This window comes from Etheostoma spectabile, chromosome 5 (assembly GCF_008692095.1).
Source record: "Etheostoma spectabile isolate EspeVRDwgs_2016 chromosome 5, UIUC_Espe_1.0, whole genome shotgun sequence".
NCBI lineage: Eukaryota > Metazoa > Chordata > Actinopteri > Perciformes > Percidae > Etheostoma > Etheostoma spectabile.
In genome coordinates, this window is record NC_045737.1 from 9,647,200 (window position 1) to 9,660,469 (window position 13,270).

General features: G+C 40.3%; 1 protein-coding gene across 1 annotated transcript in view; it reads right to left on the bottom strand.

The window, feature by feature from the left end:
- Window positions 1–364: 364 nt before the first annotated feature.
- LOC116689499 (EGF-like repeat and discoidin I-like domain-containing protein 3) overlaps window positions 365–13,270 on the bottom strand; it is a 123,100-nt gene continuing 110,194 nt past the window's right edge. Inside the window, 3 exon segments of the mRNA XM_032516054.1 lie at window positions 365–4,255; window positions 12,295–12,401; window positions 12,404–12,449. Of these exon segments, the coding sequence (XP_032371945.1) occupies window positions 4,106–4,255; window positions 12,295–12,401; window positions 12,404–12,449 (303 nt within the window). The 3' untranslated portion in view covers window positions 365–4,105.

Genomic DNA, 13,270 nt, shown 5'->3' on the forward strand with positions numbered 1-13,270 from the left:
ATCTGAGTAATTAAAATGCCAAGTAACAGCATATTCATACTAATTTGTTGTAACTTTACAGTTCTGTTTAACTCATTTGTAGGGAAGTTAAAGCTGAGTCAGCAATGTAATCGGTGGGGGACTGAGAATGAGGAAGGTGAGAACACATTGTGTATCAACAAATTAACAGAAAACGTGGTCAGGGGGCGGCCTCTAGCTTACCCAGTAAGAGCGTTTGCCCCATGTAGTCCTGTAGTAGCCAGGGTTCGAATCCAACCTGCAGCCCTTTGCGGCGTGTCGTCCCCCCTCTTGCTCCCCTTTCCCCCCCCAAAAATCTTTAAAAGAAAATGAGATCAGAGATTTAATAAAAAACAAAGCAATCGTGTCATTTTCACAGATATGTTTTTATTTGTCAAACCAAAAGAGCTTTTTTTTATTTTTTTTTATTTTAAACATCTTTTTTTAACTGTACACAGTTTCTCACTCTCCTCCGCAGACTTGAAGCTAACCAGCATTATAATAGGTACATTTTCTGGATAGTGATTAACACTCAGACTTAGGAGGTAACAAATGATACGAGTGCACACAAAAATACAAGGACAGGATGAGTTTTCACTCTGCTCCCTTTTCAAAAATGTGAGATGAAGTTTTACAATGCACAAGACAATCGATGGCGAGTACAAAGTAAAAGCTATTAGATCTTTATGGTATGCAAGAACATAATGTGCCTGTGGACATCTGTGTTATACTGTACTGTTTAAACTTATACATCATGCAAACTTCCTCAAAGTTTTTTAGCAGGCCTGCTGACAGGAAGCTGACTACAAAGATCAATCAGAGCAGACGCTGGCCAATATGTCGTTATTTGGCAATCAACAATTGACTTGAAATCATCTGTTAATTTAGCCTGTGTCCATCAACCTAAGGAATGGCAGTCACTGATTCACACCAATAACAATTTTCACATGTTTGTAATGTACAGCAAAGTCTTTCAGTGTAACTTACATTGAAGTACAGTAACACAAGTACATGTTTCCAAGATATCCTATTGTGATTTGCCAAACCAGAATAAAATGTGTTATACTCAGTTTAAATTATCCAGATAACAATCAAAATTAGTTTTTGTTTAGTTTTTACGGTTACTTGTCAACTACAACAACATCCATGGTCATGGCATGACTGCTAAAAATGCCCTGGCTCCTGATATAAATTAAGCATCAACAGTGACACATTTTATTGGTGTTTTTTTTCTTGCTGTGCTTTTAGAATTAAGTGTTGAAAATAACAGTGGCACTCTTTTATTTCCAATGTAGTCTATTTGGAGAGGTGGGTGCATTAAATAAAAAAAAGGTTGTATTTTGTTTTTCAGGCTGGGCAGCACTCTCAGATCAAATACATTGTGTCCGTATGAAATGATTGGATAGTTCAGTGACTGAAAGGTGGCAAGTCTTTTGTGAAACCAAGCATAAAAGTTGCTCTTTTCAGCACTCGAGAGTTTAGGGAAAACTAGTCAAGAGTGGGAACCTCTAGAGTAATCCAGGCCTATTTTTAAGCCATGTGGAATGGGACTGTAAGGCTTGACACTGCTGTGATACATCAGGTACTTGTTTACTTCCATTTATTTAACCAGCCAAGCATCACTGTTCATTTACTGAATGATATAGCCAACAGCAAAATCCATACAGTGAAAATGGCTTGAATAGATTTCATCCCCTGTAACCTTAAGGTGTCTCACTATTTTTAGCTCCCTGAAACCATTTGAACATGCAGAGAGCTGCTGTCATGTCGTGTGAAAATACCCACAAGCTCTTTTACATTTCATTACTATATAATTTCTTCTCCAGGATGATAATAAAGATTAGAACCCCTGAAATAAAGAGGCTGTCCATATTTAAATTAAAGCTCTGTACTGCTCACGGTCCATCATCATTGTAGGCTTGAGATAATTACATTGATTAATATATTAATATTGACATTTGCTCTCTTTTGAAAAAAGATGAAAAATAATTAACAATTATCATTTATCATACTGTATCAAAGGGATTAATAAAAAAAGACTGCTTTCAATGTTTGAATTATACATACATGACATGGTTTAAATAATTGCTCATATTCATTCAACATTTTCTTTAAACAATATTAAAGAGAAATCTTAAAATAGGTGGTATAAATTGATACATTTGTGGGTCAAAATTATGAATGACATCTATCCTGAGCTTTGTAATTGATACAACTTAGATCTCCAAGACAACAGAGAGACATTAAACACAGAGTTTATGCATCGGACAGCTGAGAATGGGCTGGGACGGTTACAGCATTACCGTAGTACCGGGTCTGAGCTCCTCACTGTCATCACAGCAAAAAACATTGGTCTGCGAACGGTGTTTAATGACATGGATTCATTGATTCTAATGACACGGGTTGTGTCTTATGGCATTGTGTCTTACATGGATTCAAGGTTTTCTACACAAAACTTATCAAAAGATGGAGCAAATCCGACCTTTCACAAGTTGGGGAGGGCACTGGCCCATGACACATAACATACACGGTTGGGAAGGCAAAGACATTTCTCCGTTCTCAGCTGAGGTAGACAAATTAACGTTACAGCTGCAATGTTTACAATTGCACATTAGCCTAGCAGCTTCCGGAGTGTCCTTCTGCTTATAGCTTTATCCTGATAAAACGTCACGGTTGAATTTCAGCTTGCATGCACGTTTTGTAGCCTAAAACAGAGCGGCTTATATTAGTAGAGAGAGCAACAAGTTAGCAAACTGCTGAGTCTCCCTCTCTGCCTGCTCAGCTGCTGGACGGCTGCAACACATGTTGTAGACTAAGGTTTTAAGTCAATGTTTTTTTGGGGGTAATGCCATTCACTTTACCAGCATTATTGACAATATATAAAGCCACTGCGTCTTGAAAAGCTCTAGCTTGTTGTTTTATTATTTTTTTTATCTTACTTTACATCAACTTTGTTATCTCTTTTTCCTTTCTCTTTTCTAAACAGTGGCACTCATACGCTACTCTCAGGTACTGCTCGCTGTCCTTGCACACGTACACTGACGTCACTCACACTCTCGTAAGGGGGTTGCGGTATATCGCACTACCGCAGGAATTTCTTGCTTTTCATCCACGGTAGAAAAAATCCATACCGTCCCAGCCCTAGCTGAGACAAATTAATCATAATAAATACAAAAAAGAACAAGCACAAACAATAATTCAAAATATCTTAGAAAAAGTGTAGCGATAATCAAATATTAGAGCATTGAGACAATTCAACTATAGACGGTCTACAAGTCTCAGTACTGCAGTGCCACGTTTAACTGTAGTGCGTATTTATTGTCTCACATATCAGTTATCTTCAGTAAGCTTTTGCAGTGTGTTGTAATGTTTCAGAACTACTTAAAAATGCACATAAAAATAGGTCCCTAAATCAAAGCCATTTCTCTCAGGGCTGGAGGTTTTAAATGATTTGTCATAATATACATTTATAATTCACGCACCATGCAATTTCTTAGTCTTTTACATATAATACAAGAGCATTAATAGTGTTTTGATTGATGTAGTAGTAATGCCATTAGGGTAAAAGCATGGCTTGAGGAAGTGATCAAAGTAAAAATATATTTGATAAGGTGATAACGTGTGATCTCTACATGGTATTTTAGACAGTTTAGTTATGGCATGAAGTTGGTTAATAATGTCCAATGAAGCATGGCAGACAGATTTCACATCTTTGTTAAAAAGTGATACTGTACAATAGCTTCCATGGCAACAAGTTAAAACCACAGCAAGAACCCCTCTCCAACTCCACTACCAACCCCACCCCTCCCATATATATATTACAGAAATACATTCCAAACAGGATGGTGAATTTTGAGAAGAATAAAAAGACAAAGATCACACTTTGAAGAAGGAACTAAAAGACAAAACTGGATTAAGGGTAGGTTTTAAATCATTGTACAAAAAGAACAAACAGCAACCCACCACAACCAAACACGTATTATTGAAAAATCCATTGGAAATTGAATTCTTTTTACAGGTTGCACAGTTTATTTTTGAAATACTGGGCGAGATACTCCAGTATGCCAAGGGATGGGGGACAATGGCAAGAAAGATGGATGAAAGGACTTCACTCTTCCTCTGTGCAGCCAAGTACTTCTGCACGCAAGGTGATCCTGCCATACCATGACCAGGGAAGAATCCGGATGAGCCGAGCGTAGATGGGTGGATCTATCACGTTCTTTCGGTGTGTGTCGTTGTCAAAGTTCCCTTGGAATACCTATCAAGACAGCATCATGGAAGAATTATTATTTTTGCAACCAGGAACTATAGTCAAGTTTTGGTCTTCTTGACACCAAAGAAAAAAAAATCAAATGCTTAGAAGTCAACATGTTGTAAAAAAAAATTACCTTCAGTACAGTTTTACTGAGAGGCAGGTGCAGAACCTTCCATACAATTACCTTCAAAGCCACATGCCTGAACAGGTGCTGAATGAAACACAGCCAATCACAGCTTCAATACAATCACTTACCAGTAACAGTACATTCTCTGAATTCACACAATTCTTGGTTCTTTTATTTTATGCACCACATGCGTGAGCACATCAGCAGTTTCCCCCTGTGGAAAACTGTGCGGCACAGATGGAAGTCCCACCTCCATAATTAGTGCCAAACATCTACTGTTGTTTATTCTGCTTACTGAGTTGTGTTATTAACACACACATTATGCTTCTTGGTCTTGTTTTTCTTCAGTTTGGTCTTACAGTGTTTTGAATATTTCACCTTGGCAATAAATAAAAGGCTTTGGTGGTTGCCAGAAATGTTGCTATGAAGGGAAAGTCGTGTTTCTCTAGTATTGGCTCCGTAAAACTTATAACATGTTGGGCTACAAACTAATATGCATCCTTGATCAACACACCTACACTTTCATTATGTATAGGTACTAGCATATCCTTCACTAAAGTTGAAAATCCAGTTGTATCTTATTTAAGATAAACATTCAAGTCGTTGAGAAAGAGATTCAGTTTTTGACCCACATTTATACCAATTAAATGACGTTTTGAAAGAACAGTTTATGGGATCACTAGCTACCAGATACAAACAAGCTAGTTGTCATATTGTACTGGGACTTGTGCTACATCATATTGTTGATTGCTCGACGCTTTGTGTTGGTGTGTGCTTAATAGACAGTAGAATAAGTATAATAGGAAGAAAATGTATCTACAGGGACTGCTTCATTGAAGGATATGATCATTTTAATTAAACAGACATGATTATGCCTTTGTAATTGGGATGTAATGGGACTCACTGTTGTGTGGAATGGCATATCAGTGGGCCAAATCTAAGCAGGTGCTGGAGACAGAAGTTTGGACCTTTTTAGAGTAACGTTTCAAATAATTCTCTTTCAAACAATCACAAGAGCTGGTTTGGGTCTAGACAGTCAAAGCATGGTCTTGAATCTTTCATTAAAAATATGCTAGAAAAAATGGCCATGCACTAAAATCACATTAAGGATTTTGGCAAAATAGTTTAGAGTCTGTGATGACAAAATGTTGACAGACTATACAGTATATCATAAAAAATGAGGTCAAAGAAGAGATGTTTTCCCATAAATGATACTAAAAAGAGTTTGAGTGGAGCGCCACATTTTACACTACCAACTGTAAGAAACTATTAAATATACCTCCTAGGTAATCACAAATATGATAATAGAAATAGACAAGAGGAAATGGTAAGTTAAATGACATGAATGCCTCGTTCACACCTATGGACTTTTGCAGGTGTTCAGATTGTGTAAGATATCAAACCTCTGCCACCTCTGCATCGCAGAGGTTTCCATTAATACAACTGCTTTCCTCCATCCATCTTCATCCGCTTATTTGATATCGGCAGCAGCTCCAGCAGGGCACCCCAAACTTCCCTTTCCCGAGCCACATCAACCAGCTCTGATTGGGGTTCCCGAGGCGTTACCAGGCCAGGTTGGAAATATAATCTCTCCACCTAGTCCTGGGTCTTCCCTGAGGCCTCCTCCCAGCTGGACAAGGCATCCTTACCAGATACCTGAACCACCTCAACTGACTCCTTTCGACGCGAAGGAGCAGCGGCTCAACTCCGAGCTCCTCTTGGATGACTGAGCTTCTCACCCTATCACTAAGGGAGACGCCAGACACCCTCCTGAGGAAACCCATTTCGGCCACTTGTACCCTGGATCTCGTTCTTTCAGTCATGACCCAGCCTTCATGACTATAGTGAGGGTAGGAACGAACACTGACCAATAGATCGAGAGACTCCCAAGCCTCCGGCTGAGCGGCGCTGCGTTGGAGTTTACCCCGGTGGACGAGAGAGTCGCCTCCCTTCGCCTGCGGGTGAGGGGGGGAAAACTCAGACTGTTTTTTGTGCATATTCACCAAACAAGAGTTCGGAGTATTCGGCCTTCTTGGAGACCTTAAATGGAGTCCTGTATGGGGCTCCTGTGGGGAACTCCATAGTTCTGCTGGGGGACTTCAACGCACATGTGGGCAATGATGGAGATACTTGGACAGATTGGGAGGAATGGCCTCCCTGATCTAAACCAGAGTGGTTGTCTGTTGTTGGACTTCTGTGCTAGTCATGGATTGTCCATCACAAACACCATGTTCAAACATAGGGATACTCATAAGTGTACGTGGTAGCAGAGCACCCTAGGCCGAATTTCAATGATCGATTTTATAATCGTTTCATCTGATCTGAGGTCAAAAGTTTTGGACACTTGAGTGAAGAGAGGGGCGGAGCTGTCAACTGATCCCCATCTGGTGGTGAGTTTCTTTCAACTCACACCTCCGGCATTGAACCTGTGTGGACAATGTTCAAAGTTTCCATTGCTCAAGCTGCGGCGGGGAGCTGTGGTCTTAGGTGCCTCAAGGGGTGGTAACCCACAAACACCCTGGTGGACACCGGTGGTCAGGAAAGCCGTCCGACTGAAGGAGTCTTTCTGGGATTTGTTATCCCAGAGGACTTCGGAAGCAGTTGCAAGGTACTGACGGGCCCGAAGGACTGCAGCCTTTCCCATGACAGAGGCAAATCAGCGGGTGTGGGAGAAGTTCAGAGAAGACATGGAGAAGGACTTTTGGTCGGCACCAAGGTGATTCTGGAAAACCGTTTGCCACCTCAGGAGAAGGAAGCGGGGAATCATCCAAGCTGTGTACAGTTAGAATTGGACGTTGTTGACCTTAACCGAGGCGGTAATAGAGCGGTGGAAGGAGCACTTTGAAGAACTCCTAAATCCAGCTGACACGTCCTCTGTGGAAGAGGCAGAGCTGGAGGATGATGGGGGAGGTCCCTTCTTAGGGCCATCCAATCACCGTATGACCAAAACGAGAGCTGTGCCCGGGTTCTTGGCAGTAAGTTGGACTCGTTCCAGGTGAGGGTTGGCCTCCACCAGGGCTGCGCTTTGTAACCAGTCCTGTTTGTAATACTTTGGACAGGATATTGAGGCGTAGTCGGGGTGGGGAGGGGTTGCAGTTCGGTGGGCTCAGGATCTCATCGCTGCTTTTTGCAGATGATGTGGTCCTGATGGCATCATCGGCCTGTGACCTTCAGCACTCACTGGATCGGTTTGCAGCCAAGTGTGAAGCGGCTGGGATGAGGATCAGCACCTCTAAATCTGAGGCCATGGTTCTCAGCAGGAAACCGACGTAGTGCCTTCTTCAGGTACGGAATGAGTCCTCACCCCAAGTGAAGGAGTTTAAATACAACTGCTTTCCTGTAATTCCTTATTCTGTCGTTTTTGGTGCTTTGTGAGTTAATCTCACTGCAGACAAAAGTTGAAATCATGTGACAAGTGAACTCTTTCATTACTGTCAATTCTTCATGAGTGCAGGGCACTTTTTCATCCTACATTCTTTTTTCCTCATTTTCCTCCATTGTTCAACCAAGAGGAGTTAGGAAGAACAATTTTTTGTCATTTTCTTCTGTGATCGCAATCAGTGAGCCAGTCACAGGTTTCTCCCGCTGAGTACCAGACTATTCAAAACATACTATTGTTTACTCACTGTTAAAAAGCCTAACCTTACCCCATCTCTAATTTTAGAATTTATTTCTCAAGGTGTAGACACTTAAATCTGTAGTATGTATTAGAGTAGTATGTCTTCTGATTTCATGGTTGACAGAGCAGCAGCGTGTGCTGGCCCACATCTGTTTCAGTATGAATTTCCCAATTGCATAATTCTTAATAGTAATATAATAATACTGTATTGTAGAACCATTGAGTAACGCCAGTCAGTTTTGATACCAAGCACAACATTTTAACAGTTTCTAAACCATTCTGTTGACGTGTTCTTTTCACTGCAACATTTGACGTGGGGAAGCGCCGAACGTATCACTTTCAAGAGCGTTGCCACACCTGTAATGTGACAACAAGGGCATATGATAGCACAATATAAAAGGCAGGACGGGAAGGCCATAAAAGCAGCACCTGATTGAAATATGACAAGGATCTCTCCTAGACTGTCAGGGGACCTTCACAGTGTCTCTAAAATAAACAGTCTCGAACAGGATATGTGGAGAATCACAACTACATGACAAATACTGTAATGCTAGGAAGAAAAAAACAGAAAAGGGATGAGCAAGGTGACGGATGTATCCTCAACAGCAACATATTGGTAAACCTACTTTAAGTGTGTAAAATAATTCAGGGGTGGAAAGAAAGTGAGAAAGAAATACTGTATGTCATTTAGATTCACTACAACAGACATAGACAATTACACATATTTAAAGAAGAGATATTGTACTTTAAAGAATGGATGTAAGGCGCAGCGGAGGAGGGTCCGGCTAGTCCACACAGAACATGCTCTGGTTTATTGGCTTTTCTTTAAACCAATCACAATCGTCTTCGGTGGCGGTGTCTTTGCAAAATAGCCTTGGGAAAAACTTGTTTTGGTGGAACATATGGACCTTCAAATGTTATTTTAGTCTGGCAACAGATAACTCAGATTGGACAGATAGTCTAGCTGGTTGAGAGTAAGTCTCACTTCATCACCCCAAAGTATAAGTGCAAAGTAATATTGTAATTATTTTATCCAGAGACACAAGCATATAGGCCACATTTCTCTGTGTGTGTCTTCAGACTGACCCAGGAGCCACAACTCTGCTCCCAACTATTGATTTCCCAGGCTGGTAGAGTCACAGTACACATTACTAAGTCAGGCCTTGTGTGCCCCCCATACTTCATTATTTAAACCTGCTGCACAGGTCAAGGGAGCAGGACGCTCAGATCTCTTCGCTCCTGCCGTCTTGTTGCCTTAGCCGGCCTGGGTGATACCAGGGAAACTCAGCCACATCTTCATTGAAAGGTCAAGAATAGCCTGCCAGCCTGGAAGAGGTAGTTACTCAACTGGAACTGAAATGCACAACAACTACTTCTTTCAAGAGGACAAAATATGTGATCTAGTTATGTGTTTTTTCCAATCCTGAGGTGCATAAAACCTTGCAGCTAATATTTTCCATGACTGTAGGAAAAAGAAAATCTGACTATTAGTGGTTAATCTTCAGATGATTGTATTCACAGCTATCTACCATTCAGTTACCCTCCGACCTAGAGGAATTGAAGACTCTAATGGCTAATTAACCCTGTGTCAACTGAGTGAAACACTATTAAACATAAATCAATTACTTTTGTGCTTGATTGCCCCTCATCAACTGACTCTGTAAATATTGACACAGAGAAAGAGTAGTGGCGCAGGGGGCAGAGTAGTGACCCATGTGTGGAAAGTGTGTACATGTGGGAATGCAGCCAAGCTGATATGTATAATTATGGAATGTATCCCAATTTAATTATGTATAAAAAAGGTATCTATCTATTAACAATGGACTCTGTTGTTACAGCTCTTAGTTACAAGTGCAATACACATGTATTTGGGATATGGATGTACAGAAAAAGCAAACAAGGCAATCTATGGATTTTTTAGAGGGATACTGTTGTGTGTGTAAGTGTGTGTGCCACTGTGCCCTGCTTTGACAACATCTGTATTCGGACAGAGCCTCCTCTCTCAATCTAGATCTAACTGCCTGCAGCCTCTGCCACACAGGAGCTGGAGGGGGGAGCTGAGAAGAATACTTACAAGCCTCTACCACTGTGCCTGAACCAGACACCCAGACACACACACGCACACGCAACACACACACAACACACACACACACACACACACACACACAGTATCTCTGCCAAGTCGAGCATTGTGGTGTGGCAGGAGGAGCCTCAGGAGCCCAACAGCCAAATGTGTCCTCTAGCATTAATGGCTGCTTCAGCTGACTGAAGGGGGAAAACACCTTGAAGAATCATACATCTGAACAGCCCCCTGGCTGCATCTAGGGACAAGCTGATTGACATTCTCAGAAGCCTTGCTAAACACGACTGCCCTCTAATACAAAGTCCACACACTCCGATTAACTGCCTACCCCTGGTTTTGCTCTGACTCATACAGCAGGAACAACACAGGTTATAGATGGTTACAGAAATGGCTTGCATCTAATTTAAAGGTATTTTTACATCCATGGGTAGATTGACAAAGGGCTGCTCTCCATGGAGTTATTTCTGAAAGCGAGATGTAAAAATAAAAGATAAATAAACAGTAAATGTTCCTGCAGTCACAAGTACTTTTCTCTCCTTTGCTATCTAAGATGATGCTTCCCAGGCTTTCGGAAGTCATCGAGTGCTCAGTGTTGAGATTGCTTGAGTGAAAATCATGCTGAGCATGCAGTGGCTCGATCCAAAGATCATCGTGGGTGTTGAAATTATAAACTCTTCGGGCAGAAAATATTTCTGGTTATTGGCTGCTGCAGTGGCTATGCAATAAGGATGAAGGCATTCCAGTAATTGACATCTTGCTATTGAGGGGTGTTGTTTGGTGCTGTTTGTCATATTTCAGGTTTAGGTCCACCACACCAAGCCGGACTAAATAAAAAAGCCCTTCTTTAGGAAAATCTATGCCAATTTTAAAATGGCAGTTAAAGATATCACACGAACTCTAGAATCCGTTTTTATGACAAAGCCCAACATCATAGCTTATGCTTTTATGTTTTGTGACTGCAGGGAATGGATTGCAGTTGAACTGTGAAATCAAGTATGACTGCCAATCAAAGACGAAAAGGATTTTAAGTCATTAGAAAACTATCAACAAATGCTTTTGTATTAGATTATTTTTTGTAAATATGTGAAATAAATTTGCATGAACAAATCAATGCTGTGTCAATACCTATTACAGATTGAATCTAGTGCTATCAAAAGCAATCTATCATCAACGAATGAATCAAATACTATGGAAAATAAGGATCTCAGGGCACTCAGATTTGAATTATCTGTGCAAACCTTTACACTTACAAAATGAGAACAAAAACAATTTTTTGTTCAAATATTATAACATAACATATTTTAAAAATTGGTTTATTTCATGCATTTTTTACGATCTTAAATAATTTGAAATTCCGTTCAGATTTAAATTACACTGCAGATTAAAACAGAACAGTATATACTGTATATTTATTATGATCTCATTGTATAATAATATAAGGATTTCAAGCACCTTTTGCGTTGTGCAATAAGCATGGATGGATTTTATTGGATCTCAGTTTCTTTACCATGGTCAACACTACTGATCACCAAACTATGAATAAGCAGAAGAAGTTGTGTTAATTGTTAAATGACAAGGCAAAAAAAGAAAAGCAAACACTACCTCTCTTGCCAACACTGTGCCTGCAGCTCTCCTGATAGAGAGGCTACTGCAGCCCTGTTCTGTCACTGATGTTGTGGGCGATTGGAATGGACATGTACTCTGTTGAAGGGCCGTAAACAAGATTTCAGCATAGCACTGGCCAGGCCAGGTTGACAGCAGTCTTATCTGATCCCAGACCAGAGAGAGACAGTAGGACAGACTAGGCAAGCTCAGTTTGAGACACAGATAAGAAGATGTTAAAAGGAAATGGAAAGGCAAAATAGACAACACTTAATACTAAAAAAACTTTCTGACATATGCAGCTTCGTGTTTTTGTTTCTGCTTCAAGTATCTGTCCTTCCTGTGCATTGTTCTGTTAATGCTCTCTACCCAGAATGCCCCTTGCCTTCCTGATGTAATATATAATTCAAAACGTTCAGTACTCAGTTCCCAAAGACGCAGAATCAGTATTCCACAGTATCTTTCAGAATGTATGCTACGTGTACTGTGCATGACAATAAAGATGTGTTTAATCTGTTTTACAGTACTATCAGTTTATCGGATGGTAGACATGGCTTAATACTGTGATTTGTGTTTGATTATGGTTATTATGGGCTTTGAAAGTTTCTTACCTTGTCCTTCCCCTGTTTCTCATCTTGATATACATTCCACCGCTCCCCATCATTACTGTACGCCAGTTTGTATGAGCCAACAAACTGGACATGGCCAAAGTCTTTGGCCCCTGGGTGATGATACCTGTCACCTTGGTAGGCACAAGCAAGTCCACCTGAAAAAGGAAAGAAACGGAGAGAAAGAGAGTAGAATGATATATGTCTCGAGAAACTTTGCCAGTGAAAAAGTTTTAGCGATGTTCAATTTTCACAATCTAGTCAGCATCTTTTTTTTCTTCTTTTGATGTCATCAGAGGATTTACTGTATAAAGACATTGGGTGCAAAAGTCAGGTTCAATTATTCACAGAATATTGAACAACAAGACTAAGTCCACAACCTTGCCTCAGCAAAACAGAAATCACACACCGCAGCAGCTTCTGAGACCCACACTGCTCCATTTGGGTTAATTTTTAATAGGTTCTCATTTGTTGCAAACGATTTACAATGCAGGGATGCTAGGCAGTAAACATGCACACTGTTGTGTTATATTGACATTTCAGTATTTAATTGTGCTTCATTATTTAGAAATGTACACATTGTTGGGTTGAGATACAAAACATAATTACTCTGAACCCCAAAATGCAAAACAAATAAAAAATAATAAAGAATAAGTACGTGGCTCACTCTGCTTCAGAAAATACTAAGCAATTCTGTCAAAAACAGGTCAGGTAAGATTTTTCCACCATGTTGATTATGTCAAATGAATAATGTATTTGAACAACCTGCCAACTAACATGAACAGTACATCCCAGTTAAAAATACAGCTCATGTTGTAATTGAACATAAATGGTAGTTCATAAAACAAGTCACTCCCACTGACCTACCATATGCATAAAGCAGCGGGTGTTCGGTTAGTTTATTAGTTAAGTTCATTCCACATAATGGAAAAAAGTGAAGAAACACTTTGACATCTCTGTAGTACATTATGCCAAATGT